The following is a 13,779-nucleotide window of genomic DNA, read 5'->3' as shown; positions in this document are numbered from 1 at the left end:
AAATCTGAGTGGCTGAAAATGGAGCCCGGGGAGTCCAGAGAGGGAGAAAGCTGGAGAAGTGCCTAGATGAACGGTTAAGGGAAGCGATCCTCACCTCTTACAAAGACTTCTGAATGTCCACTGCCCTTCAGCAGCTTCCAACCGACAAGTTATTCATTTGAAAAGCAGCAGCTATTAGATGCCTGGCAAAGAAGAGAAGGGGAAAAAAGTTGGAAGTCCTAAACCAGACAATAAGTACCAAGCTCTGTCCCTGGTTCTGGGGAAGTTCCAAAGGAGATTGTAAAGTTAGTAGAGAAATGGGCCCCTGGTATCCTCACCTCCCAGTCCTGCTTAATGCTGAGTGTGAGGAGAGATGGAAGTTGGGGAGATCTGGGGAGGACCACAGAGAAGGGAGGCTCTGGTTGTCTGCCCAAAGGGCTTGGCTGGTCTTGGGCAGAAATTGGAACCCATACTTCCTGGATGACAGCGGAGGGCATGGCCTGCCAGGGTAGGCTTTGAGAGAGCAAAAATTCCAATTCGAGTATCAGAGGACGGTGGTATGGTTCCAAGTTTAGGCTTGGAGATAGAAGGATGTTTAGGCAGCCAAGGACTGTAAAGCTACAAGGATTTCCTAGGCAGGTGTTTGCCTGGTTTCCAGGATGGGACACACTTCAGTCGCAAAATGGACCAGCAGTGACCGGCTAGATCCCCCGCCCGGGTGAGAGGGGGTGGGACGATCTTGGGAGAAGGGCGGAGGGCGGGGCCAGGGGCCACTTAAGGCGGAGTCCGGAGTCCGGGCGTTCTGGCAGCACCAGAGTCCTGCAGCAGAGACGGGCTGGGCTGGCACTCACCCACGACCCCCCTTCCCTGCTATGATGGTTCGTCAGTAGCAGGTCCTAGACGACCCCCCCCCTGGGGGCACGTGGGCAGAGCTAGCAGCAGCCAGGTGCACTGAGCCACAAGAACTCTAGGGCACTCTGGGGGCAGCTCTGCCTGCTGCCCTCTCTGGTGCCTGTGGAGATGCCTAACTGACAGGAGAGTTAGTGAGGACAGGAACGCTCGCTCTTGGCCCAGGTCCGCTGTATCCATGGCTCTCCTGACCAATCTGCTGCTGCCCCTGTGCTGCTTGGCACTTCTGGCGCTGCCAGCCCAGAGCTGCGGGCCGGGCCGGGGGCCGGTTGGCCGGCGCCGCTATGCGCGCAAGCAGCTCGTGCCGCTACTCTACAAGCAATTTGTGCCCGGCGTGCCCGAGCGGACCCTGGGCGCCAGTGGGCCTGCCGAGGGGAAGGTGGCAAGGGGCTCTGAGCGCTTCCGGGACCTCGTGCCCAACTACAACCCCGACATCATCTTCAAGGATGAGGAGAACAGTGGTGCGGACCGTCTGATGACCGAGGTAAGGAGGGCCTCTCCCTACCTGAGCCAGGGCACTGCCAGCTCCTCCGTTTTCCTGTGGCAGCCCAGGAGGGTGAGTCCAGCTTCACCTACAGAGACTTTAGCCTTAAAGATCTTCCTTGTCACCAGCCCCGGGTGGGGGGGGGGGGATCCTTACTGGCTGGACAGAGTGGTTAGGAGGGATCCTGACTAGAAGAGTCTGGGATGGGGAGGGGAGGAGGGACTGACTAGTGAGAGTGAAGCTGGGAGAGGCAGCGAGGGCGGGGAAAGGAGGATGGCGGCAGGCGAGACGGGAAATGGCTGAGGCGTGGACCGGGGGTCAGCCACCCAGCTAGGCAGGAAGGGCTGGGGTGAGCTGGGGGCCAGGAGCTGGCTAGGCAGCAGACAGAAGCCTGGCTCCTGACCTGATTGTAGAAAAGCTCTGTGGGCCGAAAAGAAGAGACTGAAAAGGGCTGGGACAGGGTGGCCAAGGGTCAGGTCACCAGACGATGTACCTGAGGAGGGGCTGGGCAGAAATTGCTTTTGGCATGGGAAACATGTCCTAGAACCAGGACACATCTATTCTAGGGCTATCCTAGGGTCTAAATGACAATTTTGGGGTAAAAAGTCATCCTCAGTGAGAATAACAGATGGGCCCACCTGAGAATCAGAGGGCTCCTAAGTCTTCCAAGCTCTGCCTATCTCAGGGGCTTTCCTTGGAATTACACAATTAAGATAAATTCAACTACCATTTTGGAGCACTGGAACTGAATCAGCCTAGAGTGAGGTGGGCAATGCCTTGGAAGAGAAGGACCACCTCTGGCCAGTGATTTATTTTTTATTTTTTGTAGAGATGAGGTCTTGCCATGTTGCCTAGGCTAGTCTTGAACTCCTGAGCTCAAGGGATCCTCTCGACTCGGCCTCCCAAAGTGCTGGGATTACAGGTGTGAGCCACTTCATCCAGCCTGGCCAGTGATCTTGAATGTTAGAACTGAAAGAAAACTTGGGAGATCACATTCCTCCAACCCTCCCCACCCTGACTGCCACCCTCATTTTACATCTGAGAGCTGGACTTCCCCCAGGAGGAAAAGCAATTTAAACTCTCACAATTTAAAGTGGCATGGCTGGGACTAGAATTCAGGACTCCTGATTCTGAGCCCTATATACTTTCCATTACACCACCTAATTGTGTATGGAGTGGGGAGGTGAGGGGAGAGGGAGGGGTACGGATTTCCTCTGATTAATTGCCATAGTTTTCCAGGTTACTTTGTTAGGAAAACCTGTCCAGGGGAGAAAGAATTCCTTTTGCTTCTGCCCTGAAGCCTTCCTCCTACCCAGAGATTGGAAAAGGGGCATTTCTTCTTTCCTCCTTGGCCATGGAACATTGTGACCCTTTTCTCTGGTTGCCACCTGCAGCAGAGTGGGCAGAACAAGGGACAGGCTCAGGAGGGGCTCCGACGCTTGGGAGCCCCCTCAGCCTTACTTATCTCCCACACCCTGGCTGCAAAAGGCCTCCATTGAGTTGGCTCTGCACTGGGCTGCTGCCCCCGCAGGTCAGGGCCTCGGGGCCTCCTTAGGGGACGAAACGACAAAGTTGGAAGGAGCTACCACTTTTCCTGTTTTTCCCCCACCCCCCAACTCTGCGGAGGTGGAGGCGACTAGAGAAGGAGAGGGGGAAAAGTGTCCTTCTGTTAGGAGGAAACCAAGTCCGAGGTGAGAAGTCGGAGGGGAAAGAAAAAAAGGAAGCTGTCCCTCTGCGCCTCCTCCCGCGGTGTTCCTGCTATGGTGCGCGCCAAGGTCTCCCGCTCCCAGGCTGGAGCGGCCAAGATAACTGTGGTCTCACTCCCCCAGGTGCAGGCTTACAGCCGCAGCTTCTTTTCCTCTTCTCCACTCTCACCCTGCAGGGGGCTCCCCAGATCCGCGCAAGGATCCCGTTATTCTCAGGTGCTATTCTCACGCCCTTCTGGGCTGCATTTAGAGCAGAGATGGGAGAGATGGGGGCTCTCCGGACTGGCAGAGCCTTAGCTGGAACTGGGAAGACTGGCCATGCGGGGGGAGGGGACCTAGCCGGACGGAGCAGGGATGGGGGGCGCGGCTTTCTGCCCTTTCCTCTCCCTGAGCCGGGGCGGCTGAAAAGCGCCTTTGTGGCCGGAGCTGCTGAGTCCGCTTCTCCCTGCGCGTCCCCGGCCTGGGCTCAGGATTCTCGCTCGGTTAAGTCATCCCGGAGAATGGCCATTGTACTTCGCGCAACCCCCGCCACCCCAATCCTTTTTCCAGCAGACTTGATCCCGCACAGCTCCTCTTGGGCACCTCTGTGGGGGTCACCCGGAGCACGAAGGGGTTAATGCTAGGGGCCGAAAGGAGGAGGAGGAAGGAAGGAAGGAAGCGATGCCCGGTGCCAGGGAAGGCAATGAAACAAAAGATGAATCAGGCGGAGGGAGGAGAGCCGGTGCCTGGGGCGGGGGCCAGGCTCAAACAGGGGCTCCCCGGGAGCAACCAGGCCCTCCCTGACCACGCTTCCATTCGCCCTCCCAACTCTGGCCTTCTCCTAGGTTAAGCCGCTGTCCCAGAACCAATAGGGGTGAGGGACGGGCATTAAAAATGGGGAAGGAGGTAGGTATGGGCATCCACTCTCAACCTCAGAGGTGACCCCACAGTTCTCCAACGACGCCCTGGGAACGGAGTGCAGATTGGCGACTACCATCTATTCAGATTCTCATTTCTCCAGGACACTCAAAAGCTGGGAGGGGGAGGAGTGGGGCCGGAATAACAAAGAATCAGCCCTCCTATCCAGGTCCCTTTTGCCCCCAGGGTGGTGGTGGGAGACTGACTCCTTTATTCCCCGCCAGCGTTGTAAGGAACGGGTGAACGCGTTGGCCATTGCGGTGATGAACATGTGGCCAGGAGTGCGCCTAAGAGTGACTGAGGGCTGGGACGAGGACGGCCACCACGCTCAGGATTCACTCCACTACGAAGGCCGTGCTTTGGACATCACCACGTCTGACCGCGACCGCAACAAGTATGGGTTGCTGGCGCGCCTCGCAGTGGAAGCCGGCTTCGACTGGGTCTACTACGAGTCCCGCAACCACGTCCACGTGTCGGTCAAAGCTGGTACAGTAGGAGGAGGGTGGTAAAATCCGCCCAAAGGGGGCTCCCTCCGTTAAACTGAGTCTGCAGTAGTCCTGTTGCCACCCTAGGGGAGACCAAGCGGGCTTTAGTGTTGAAAAATACCCGTCCAGGGGCCGAGGCGGTGCCTCACGCCTCTAATCCCAGCACTTTGGGAGGCCAAGGCGGGAGGATCACTTGAGGTCAGGAGTTCGAGATCAGCCTGGCCGACATGGTGAAATCCCATCTGTATTATAAATACAAAAATTAGTCGGGCGTGGTGGCGCATGCCTGTAATCCCAGCTACTCGTGAGACTGAGGCAGGAGAATCGCTTGAACCCAGGAGGTAGAAGTTGCGGTGAGCTGAGATGCTGCCACTGCACTCCATCTACTGGGCGACAGAGGGAGACCCTATCTCAAAATAAATAAATAAATAAATAAATAAATAAATAAATAAATAAAAAGAGAAGAAAAAGGAAAAGAAAAGAAAGAAAACCACCCTTCCTTTTCTGCCCAGGTTGGGGCCAGTCAGGTTAATGGGAAATTGTGTTGTCCAGGACTGGCGATGTCTGCGCTGGCCTTGAGACTCGGTGCTATCATTCTGGAACCACTGGTCTTGATTCAATCCTCCCTGTGGTTGTTCCCTGCAGATAACTCACTGGCGGTCCGGGCGGGCGGCTGCTTTCCGGGAAATGCAACTGTGCGCCTGTGGAGCGGCGAGCGGAAGGGGCTACGGGAACTGCACCGCGGAGACTGGGTTTTGGCTGCCGATGCGTCAGGCCGGGTGGTGCCCACGCCGGTGCTGCTCTTCCTGGACCGGGACTTGCAGCGCCGGGCTTCATTTGTGGCTGTGGAGACCGAGCGGCCCCCACGCAAACTGTTGCTCACACCCTGGCACCTGGTGTTTGCGGCTCGAGGGCCGGCGCCCTCGCCAGGCGACTTTGCACCGGTGTTCGCGCGCCGGCTACGCGCTGGGGATTCGGTGCTGGCGCCCGGCGGGGACGCGCTTCGGCCAACGCGCGTGGCCCGTGTGGCGCGGGAGGAAGCCGTGGGGGTGTTCGCGCCGCTCACAGCCCACGGGACGCTGCTGGTGAACGATGTCCTGGCCTCGTGCTACGCGGTTCTGGAGAGTCACCAGTGGGCGCACCGCGCTTTTGCCCCCTTGCGACTGCTGCACGCCCTAGGGGCGCTGCTCCCTGGCGGGGCCGTCCAGCCGACTGGCATGCATTGGTACTCTCGGCTCCTCTACCGGTTGGCAGAGGAGCTGCTGGGCTGAGCGTCCCAGGCATAGAAACCTCGAAGCGCCCGAGCAAACGAGGACCTGCTGGCTGAGATGTGGGGGTGTGGGCAGCAGACGATGCCGACTGGAAGGGAGGGAGAGGGAGGGGGAGGGAGAAAATGGGGCTATGCCTGGCTTAGGGGCAACCTTGAACTTAGAGGAGGTGATCCCGGGTCCTAGGTAGGTGGGGCTGATGGTGCGCACTCCTTAAAGAGGACTATTTAGGCTGGGTGCAGTGGCTCACGCCTGTAATTCTAGCACTTTGGGAGGCCGAGGCGGGTAGATCACGAGGTCAGGAGATCCAGACCATCCTGGCTAACATGATGAAACCCCGTCTCTACTAAAAATACAAAAAAAAAAAAAAAAAAAAAAAGAAAAGAAAAGAAAAGAAAAGAAAAAAGAAAAAAATATTAGCCAGGCGTGGTGGCGGGCGCCTGTAGTCCCAGCTACTCAGGAGACTGAGGCAGGAGAATGGCGTGAACCCGGGAGGCGGAGCTTGCAGTGAGTCGAGATCCCGCCACTGCACTACAGCCTGGGTGACAGAGCAAGACTCTGTCTCCAAAAAAAAAAAAAAAAAAAAAAAAAAAAAGGACTATTTAGCCTCTCCCCCAGTGCCTCAGCCCCACCCAATAATTTTATTTTATTTCTTATTTATAAATTGTAATATAATGATTCCCTTGCCCAGCTTGCCAAGGTGAGGGGCTGGGGCATGGCATTAACACTGTCTGACACCGCCAGCCAGTCTGACATCTGACATTTTCCTACAAGGCGGGCTTCCAGGAGCTTACTGGAAAACACCTCCATTCAGAGGGTGATTCACCTCCAGAGAGGGGGAGAAAGGTGGCCAACCTGAGTTAACACCTTACTTCCGGCTTCCCCTCCTTCCTCAGCAGGGTCTTTGGGACCCCTTTCCTCCCTTCAGAAGGGGCATCCCAACCCATAAGCAACAGAGCCCACAAGAGTCGTACCCTTTTCCAGGCTGCTGTTTCCATCTCCCACCCAGAGAGGATCAGCATTTTGCTTCTGCGGCTGAAGGGGCCAGGGTTGTCTGGGGTGGGAAAGACTGTGCATACCCCTTCTCTGTTTATAGGGGCTCCAGCAGGGGCTCAGGCCCTTATGAGTACTGATACTCAAAACATCTAGTCCCCTATTATTAGCCAGTAGTCCTGGTCCCCATCCTACCCTGGTGGCAGGGCCTGGATGGGGTGGATGTTTTTTCTGATATGCCACTGGGCCAACTGATGATCCATGGGAAACCTGGCTAATAACTTGGCAATCCTCACATACTCGTGGCCTGTAAAAGGAAGGGGAGCACGGTAAGGGGATGGAATATTTCCTTAGGAAGGGCTGCTCAGAGAGAGAGAATGGGTTAGGCCTGGGTGTATGTGGGGGAAGTAGATTCCCTAAACAAAGGCATATCAGCATTACAACCCGACCTCCCCTCCTGATCGCTGGCCCTGATTGTTGTTTCTACTGGCTTGGTCTTCTGCGCCTCCTCTTCCCTCTCCCATTATCACCAGCTGTGCTTCCCTAGCCTGGGTGTTTTTGGAACCTTTAGGTTCCAACGCAGTAGACACCTGGAATCCAGGCAGGCGGGTGTCCCTGAGTTAGGAATGGAAGGTCAGGAGGAAGCTGGGCTGCTCCAGAAGGGAAGTGTCTTGGGTGGAGGTGAGGCAGGGAGGAGGAAATAGTCCCCCTCCCTGCCTCACCTCAATAGGGGATTGTTGGTACCACCTGGAGCTCGCCCTTGTCAGCAGCAGAAGTGCGCGCCCACCGCACAGGGTCCCTGCTATACACCGCCCTCTGGTGGCCTTCAAGATAATTCTAGGCCTACGCATGTGGTTCTCTGAAACGGAAGGAAAGAGGCCTCAGACATGGAAGGGTGTACTGGACCTGCGCAAAGGAGCCTGCTCCCAGGAGGGGAGGGATGATGGGTGGGCCTTGTTAAGCTGCCAGTGCTGAGCCACGCATATCAGGAGCTATCAAGGAGTCCACCTGCTTCTCCTTGGGAAAGTCCTTCCAAACCATGGCACTTTTATATCCCTCCTGCCTAGTTTAGCTCTGTGGTTCGTGGAAGCTGCAGATGCCCTACTAGTATACCTGTAGTAGCCCAGACTTCCTTACATATCAAAGTTGCTGCCTCATGTCCCTCACCCTCATGACCCTTGAGTTCAGTTGTCAAGGAAGTGAAAGCATAATAGTGTTCCAGGTAGTGCTTGATAAAGGCAATATTTGGAAGCCGGCCAAGTTTACCTTTGGTGTCCTTCCACCTACTGCTGCCCTCAACCCACACTGGGGGTCTGTTGCACCTTTGTTTTTCCATGTCTCAGAAACACATCCCAAGCTGTGGACCTTTCCTACTTTCTAAACCTACCCTTGTCTCTTTTTATCAGATCTGGTGCCTTCCTGTCATGTCACCACAGGTGATGACAAATCTGATAAACGAATTAGTTTTCCTATGTTGATGGGCTCCTTGGTTTTACTGCCCTTCCCAGGTAATCAGGTAATGCATATATATACATGTATTTTTAAACAGACAGGATCTCGCTCTGTCGCCCATGCTGGAGTGCAGTGGTGCGACCTTGGCTCCCTGCAGCTTCAACCTCCTGGGCTCAAGCAATCCTCCCATCTCAGCCTCTCAAATAGCTGGGACTACAGGTGCATGCTACTATGCTTGGCTAACGTTTGTATTTTTTGTAGAGACAGAGTCTTGTTACGTTGACCAGGCTGGTCTTGAAGTCCTAGGCTCCTGCCTTCGCCCCACAAAGTGCTGGAATTACTGGTGTGAGCCCCTGTGCCCAGCAGTAATACATATATCTTACAGTTTTAACCTTTAACCATAAAATCATAATGGTGATGATTCCTAGCACTGTAATAAGTTAGCTAGGGAGATGTTTCAGGACAAGGAGAACTCATTGGTTTCCCTTAAACTACATTCTGTAAGTAATTTTCTAGGCTTGAGGTTTACCTCTCAACCCGCACTTCCTCCCTTCATTATCTTTATTCCTTTGAGTCCCCTCCTAGCTCTCAAAAAAAAAAAAAAAAAAAAAAAAAGCATGACTTGCCTTCAAGCAGCATCTCGGTGTAGCAGGTGGGCATATTCACTTGGCCATGCAATACCTCCCAATTGCAGCACATTTTACCATCAACAAAATAGTCAATGATGATTCAGCTTATAAGTCAGCCAGATCTGGGGATAATGATACCTCTGTGACAGGATGGTTGACAAGGATTGTGCTGGATGTGGAATAGGCACTCAGTAAATATTTTCTATTCTTTGGCCACTTCTCACTGACTTTGCTGCCTTCCGATTGCTTCTTTCCTCACCATTCCACTAAAAGCATCAGTCGTGCAAACTTTCTGGGGTTGTGTCACAGCACTTTCAGAAGCTGGAGGTATACTAGCAGCATTTCTGTAGTAGTCCAGATTTCTTTACATATTGAAGTTGACTCTTCATGTCCCTCACCTTTGTGACCCTTGAGCTCAGTAGTCAAGGAGGTGAAAACATAATGGGGTCCCAGGTAGTGCCTGAGACTACTTTTCTGAAGAAGTATAATTAAAAGTAATATTGTTTTAAGAATTTATGAAGCATTTTGTTATCACCCTGGCAATACCTGTCTGCGTATTGAGAAATCAGAGTTGAGAACCACTGCCTAAAGGTTTCAGGTGACTTGTTTATCTGCCCAGAATCCAGTCTTTTATTCCTTCTTTCCTTCCTTCAAGCAGGATTTACTGAACATCTGCAGTGTAGCCCTGTATTCCCCACTGAAAAACACAAAAGGTTAACAAACAGCTTCTTCCCTGGGGAAGTAGACATAAACACAGAAAATATTTAACATTGTTACTTAATTTGGATGAGTTGAACCGGTGGTAAATGCCATATTAGTACAGAGAAGGCCTTGAGGAGAAAGGAGGGCCTGACTAAGATGTTGAAGCATGTGTAGGCGGAGGAGACTGGAAAGGGCATTCCAGGCAGAAGGAACATCATGAGCAAGGACTCAGAATCTGAGATGAAGCTGTGCAACTTATTTAGAGCAGAAGACTGGAAGTGTAACAATATGTAGCTAATGGTTACTGAGAATTTCAGATATGCCAGGCCCTGCCCTGATATTTTACCTGCATTTTCTTTTCCCCCTCCCCTCCCCTCCCCTTCCCTTCTTTCTAGTTTCATTCTTATTGCCCAGGCTGGAGTGCAGTGGCATGATCTCGGCTCACTGCAGCCTCTGCCTCCAGGGTTCAAGTGATTTTCCTGCCTCAGCCTCCTGAGTAGCTGGGATTACGGGTGCCCGCCACCATGTCCGGCTAATTTTTTGTATTTTTAGTAGAGACGGGATTTCGCTGTGTTGGCCAGGCTGGTCTCAAACTCCTGATCTCAGGTGATCCACCCGCCTGGCCTCCCAAAGTACTGGGATTAAGGCGTGAGCCACCACACCCGGACTTTACCTGCATTTTCATTTAATCCTCACAATCACAATCTGAGATGGTGTTGCAGAAGAGGAAACTGAGACAAAGAGAGGCTTAAGTCATGTGGCTAAGTTACCACAGCCAGTAAGTGGCAAAATGAAGCGGGAGTAACAAGAAATAAGACTTGGGCCAGGTGCAGGTGGCTCATGCCTGTAATCCCAGCACTTTGGGAGGCCAAAGTGGGCGGATCACTTGAGGTCAGAAGTTTGAGACAAGCCTGGCCAACATGGCAAAACCTGTCTCTACTAAAAGTACAAAATTAGCTAGGCATGGTGGCGGGAGCCTGTAATCCCAGCTACACGGGAGGCTGAGGCAGGAGAATTGCTTGAACCTGGGAGGCAGAGGTTGCAGTGAGCTGAGATTGCACCACTATACTCCAGCCTGGGTGACAGAGTGAGATTCCATCTAAACAAAAAATAATAAATTAAAAAATCAGGCTGGACAACATAGTGAGACCCTGTCTCTACAAAAAATAATTTTTAAAATTAGCCAGGTGTGGTGGTGCATGCCTGTAGTCCCAGCTATTTGGGGGGCTGAGATGGGAGGATCGCATGAGCCCAGGAGTTCAAGGTTGCAGTGAGCTATGATCACACCACTGCACTACAGCCTGGGTGTCAGAGCAAGAGCTCAAAATAAATAAACAAATAAATAATTTTTTTTTAAAAAAAGAAATAAGACCACCTTGATGAATGGGGCCGCATCTTGTTGGACCTTAGCTGTTTTTCACCTTTTCTCCTTCCCTTCACTGAGTCACTATAAAGTCCTCCCAGCTTTCTGACAGTTATTTCTCTCTCATTTTCATTGGCTCCCTAACTAAATAGCTAGATAGCTCCCTAAAGCTATCTAGCCATCCAGTTAAGGAAATACATATACTGATACAGGTTTCTGGCAGGAATCTATGGCAGGCTGGTACGCCAACACAGAAAGCATAAGAAGACCCTTAGCTCTTTTTGGACTAGAGAAGGAGAGGGAAGATTGAACTTTGTTATGACTGAATGTTTGTGTATCCTCCCCCCAGCTCAAATTCATATATTGAAGCCTTAACCCCTACTGTGTCTGTATTTGGAGAAGGGGACTCTAAGGAAGTAATTAAGGTTAAATGAGGTCATAAGGGTAGGGTCTTGATCCTACAGGATCAGTGCCCTTATAAGAAGAGACACCAGAGTGCTCAGGTACTAGCTCTACCACATGCACTGAGGAAAGACTATGTGAGGACATAGACAGAAGGTGGCTGTCTACAAGACAGGAAGAGAGCCCTCTCCAGAAGGCACATCAGCTAGAACCTTGATCTTGGACTTCCAGCCTCTGGAACTGTGAGAAAATAAATTTCTGTTATTTAAGCCACCCAGTCTGTGGTATTTTGTTATGGTAGCTCTAGCAAACTAGTTCAAGCTTCCAGAAATATTTGAGGTAGAAAGAGGCTAGTGCTGAGACAGGGTCTCTACTTAGTGGAAGTAATCAGCTGTCCTTGAAAATGAGCATTACTTTCTTTCTTTCTTTTTTTTTCCTTTGGGACGGAGTTTCGTTCTTGTTACCCAGGCTGGAGTGCAATGGCATGATCTCAGCTCACTGCAACCTCCGCCTCCCAGGTTCAAGTGATTCTCCTACCTCAGCCTCCCAAGTAGCTGGGACTACAGGCATCTGCCACCATGTCCAGCTAATTTGTGTACTTTTAGTAGAGATGGGGTTTTACCATGTTGGCCAGGCTGGTCTCTAACTCTTGACCTCACGTCATCTGCCCGCCTCAGCCTCCCAAAGTGCTGGGATTACAGGCGTGCACCCGGCTGAAAAGTGAGCATTTCTGACCTAGAAACTCCACATGGTTATTTAATTTAATTAATTATTTATTAATTTATTTTTGAGATGGAGTCTCACTCTGTCACCCAGGCTGGAGTGCAGTGGCAAGGTCTAGGCTCACTGCAACCTCAGCCTTCTGGGTTCAAGTGATTCTCCTACCTCAACCTCTTAAGTAGATGGGATTACAGGCTCCTGCCATCACACCCGGCTAATTTTTTTTGTATTTTTAGTAGAGACTGCATTTCACCATGTTGGCCAGGCTGGTCTTGAACTCCTGACTTCAAATAATCCGCCTGCCTCAGCCTCCCAACGTGCTGGAATTACAGGTGTGAGCCACCTCGCCGAGCCTTTTTAAAAAAAAAAGAAAGAAAGAAAGAAAAAAATTATTTATTTATTTATGTATTTATTTTGAGACAGGTTCTCACCCAGGTGGGAATGCAGTGGCATGATCACGGCTCATTGCAGCCTCAACCTCTCAGGCTCAAGAGATCCTCCCGCCTTATTTTTTGATAAAGATGAGGTCTCACTATGTTACCCAGGCTGGTCTGGAATTCCTGGACTCAAGCAGTCACCCTGCCTAAGACTCCCAAAGTGCTGGGATTACAGTTGTGAGCCACTGCACCCAGCTATTTATTTGTTGAGAAAGAGTCTCACTATGTTCAGGGGCGCAATCATGGATCACTGCAGCCTCGACCTCCCAGGCTCAGATGATCCTTCCACCTGAGCCGTCTGAGTAGCTAAGACTAAAGGTGCATGCCACCGCACCTGGCTAATTTTTGTATTTGTTGTAGAGACAGGGTCTCACTATGTTGTTTATGGTTGGTCTCAAACTCCTGGCCTCAAGCAATTCTCCCACCTTGGCCCCCCAAAGTGCTGGGGTTACAGGCATGAGCCACTGCACCTAGCCTACATGTTTATTTTATTTTATTCTAATTTTTTTAAAAGGCCTGGGCATGGTGGCTCACACCTGTAATCCCCACACTTTGGGAGGCCGAGGCGGGCAGATCACCTGAAGCTGGGAGTTTGAGACCAGACTTACCAACATGGAGAACCCGGGAGGCGGAGCTTGCAGTGAGCTGAGATCACACCACTGCACTCCAGCCTGGGTGACAGAGCGAGACTCCGTCTCAAAAAAAAAAAAAGATACAAAATTAGCAGGCATGGTGATGCATGCCTGTAATCCCAGCTACTCGGGAGGCTGAGGCAGGAGAATCGCTTGAACCAGGGAGGTGGAGGTTGCGGTGAGCCAAGATGGCGTCATGCACTCCAACCTGGACAACAAGAGCGAAACTCCATTTCAAAAAAAAAAAAAAAAAAGGGATGGGGTCTTGTTATGTTGCCCAGGCTGGTCTCAAACTCCTGAGCTCAAGTGATCCTCCCACCTTGGCCTCCCAAAGTGTTGGGGTTATAGGCGTGAGCCACCAGGCTTTGCCTACATGTTTATTTTTGACTGTGCTTTTGTGGTCTCTGTAATATTGGAGGGAGCTTTCCTCTTTGGTTGGAAGACTGAGGCAGCTATCATGGGAAAGAAGGTGGTCAGGGTCTATTTCCCTGCAAGGAATTTTGTGGCCAATCAGCATATTGTCATTGTTGTTGTCTCTGTATATGACTTGGTGGATGTATACAAATAAGCATCTCCCTGAGAGGAGGTTATTTTCAGTTCATTAAAATTTCATGAGTACTTACTATGTGTCAAGTATTGTGCTGTGTGATGGAGATAGGACAATAGAGGCAGACAGGGACACAATCCCTTCTCCCCATGGCTCTTATAGTTCATCTGGCAA

General features: G+C 51.7%; 1 protein-coding gene and 1 long non-coding RNA gene across 3 annotated transcripts; one reads left to right on the top strand and one right to left on the bottom strand.

Annotated features, from left to right (window-relative positions):
- Nucleotides 1-718: 718 nt before the first annotated feature.
- DHH (desert hedgehog signaling molecule) lies at nt 719-5,965 on the top strand. 2 transcript variants are annotated; one of them, XM_015151650.3, is made up of 3 exons: nt 719-1,372; nt 4,200-4,461; nt 5,106-5,965. In XM_015151650.3, exons 1-3 carry the CDS (start codon nt 1,067-1,069, stop codon nt 5,729-5,731), a joined length of 1,194 nt encoding a protein of 397 aa, XP_015007136.2. In that variant the 5' UTR covers nt 719-1,066; the 3' UTR covers nt 5,732-5,965. The 2 variants fall into 2 exon arrangements, with proteins under 2 accessions (XP_015007136.2, XP_077810165.1); XM_077954039.1 differs by having other exon boundaries at nt 756-1,444.
- An 803-nt stretch (nt 5,966-6,768) lies between these two features.
- LOC144332836 (uncharacterized) lies at nt 6,769-8,799 on the bottom strand. Its single transcript, XR_013401021.1, has 2 exons — nt 7,444-8,799; nt 6,769-7,020 (listed from the first exon to the last, which is right to left on the bottom strand). It is a non-coding gene; the product is annotated as an uncharacterized LOC144332836 (long non-coding RNA).
- Nucleotides 8,800-13,779: the final 4,980 nt, after the last annotated feature.

Source organism: Macaca mulatta, chromosome 11, assembly GCF_049350105.2.
Source record: "Macaca mulatta isolate MMU2019108-1 chromosome 11, T2T-MMU8v2.0, whole genome shotgun sequence".
NCBI classification, from domain to species: domain Eukaryota; kingdom Metazoa; phylum Chordata; class Mammalia; order Primates; family Cercopithecidae; genus Macaca; species Macaca mulatta.
The sequence above is the reverse complement of the archived record's forward strand: the minus strand, read 5'-3'. Positions and strand labels throughout refer to the sequence as shown.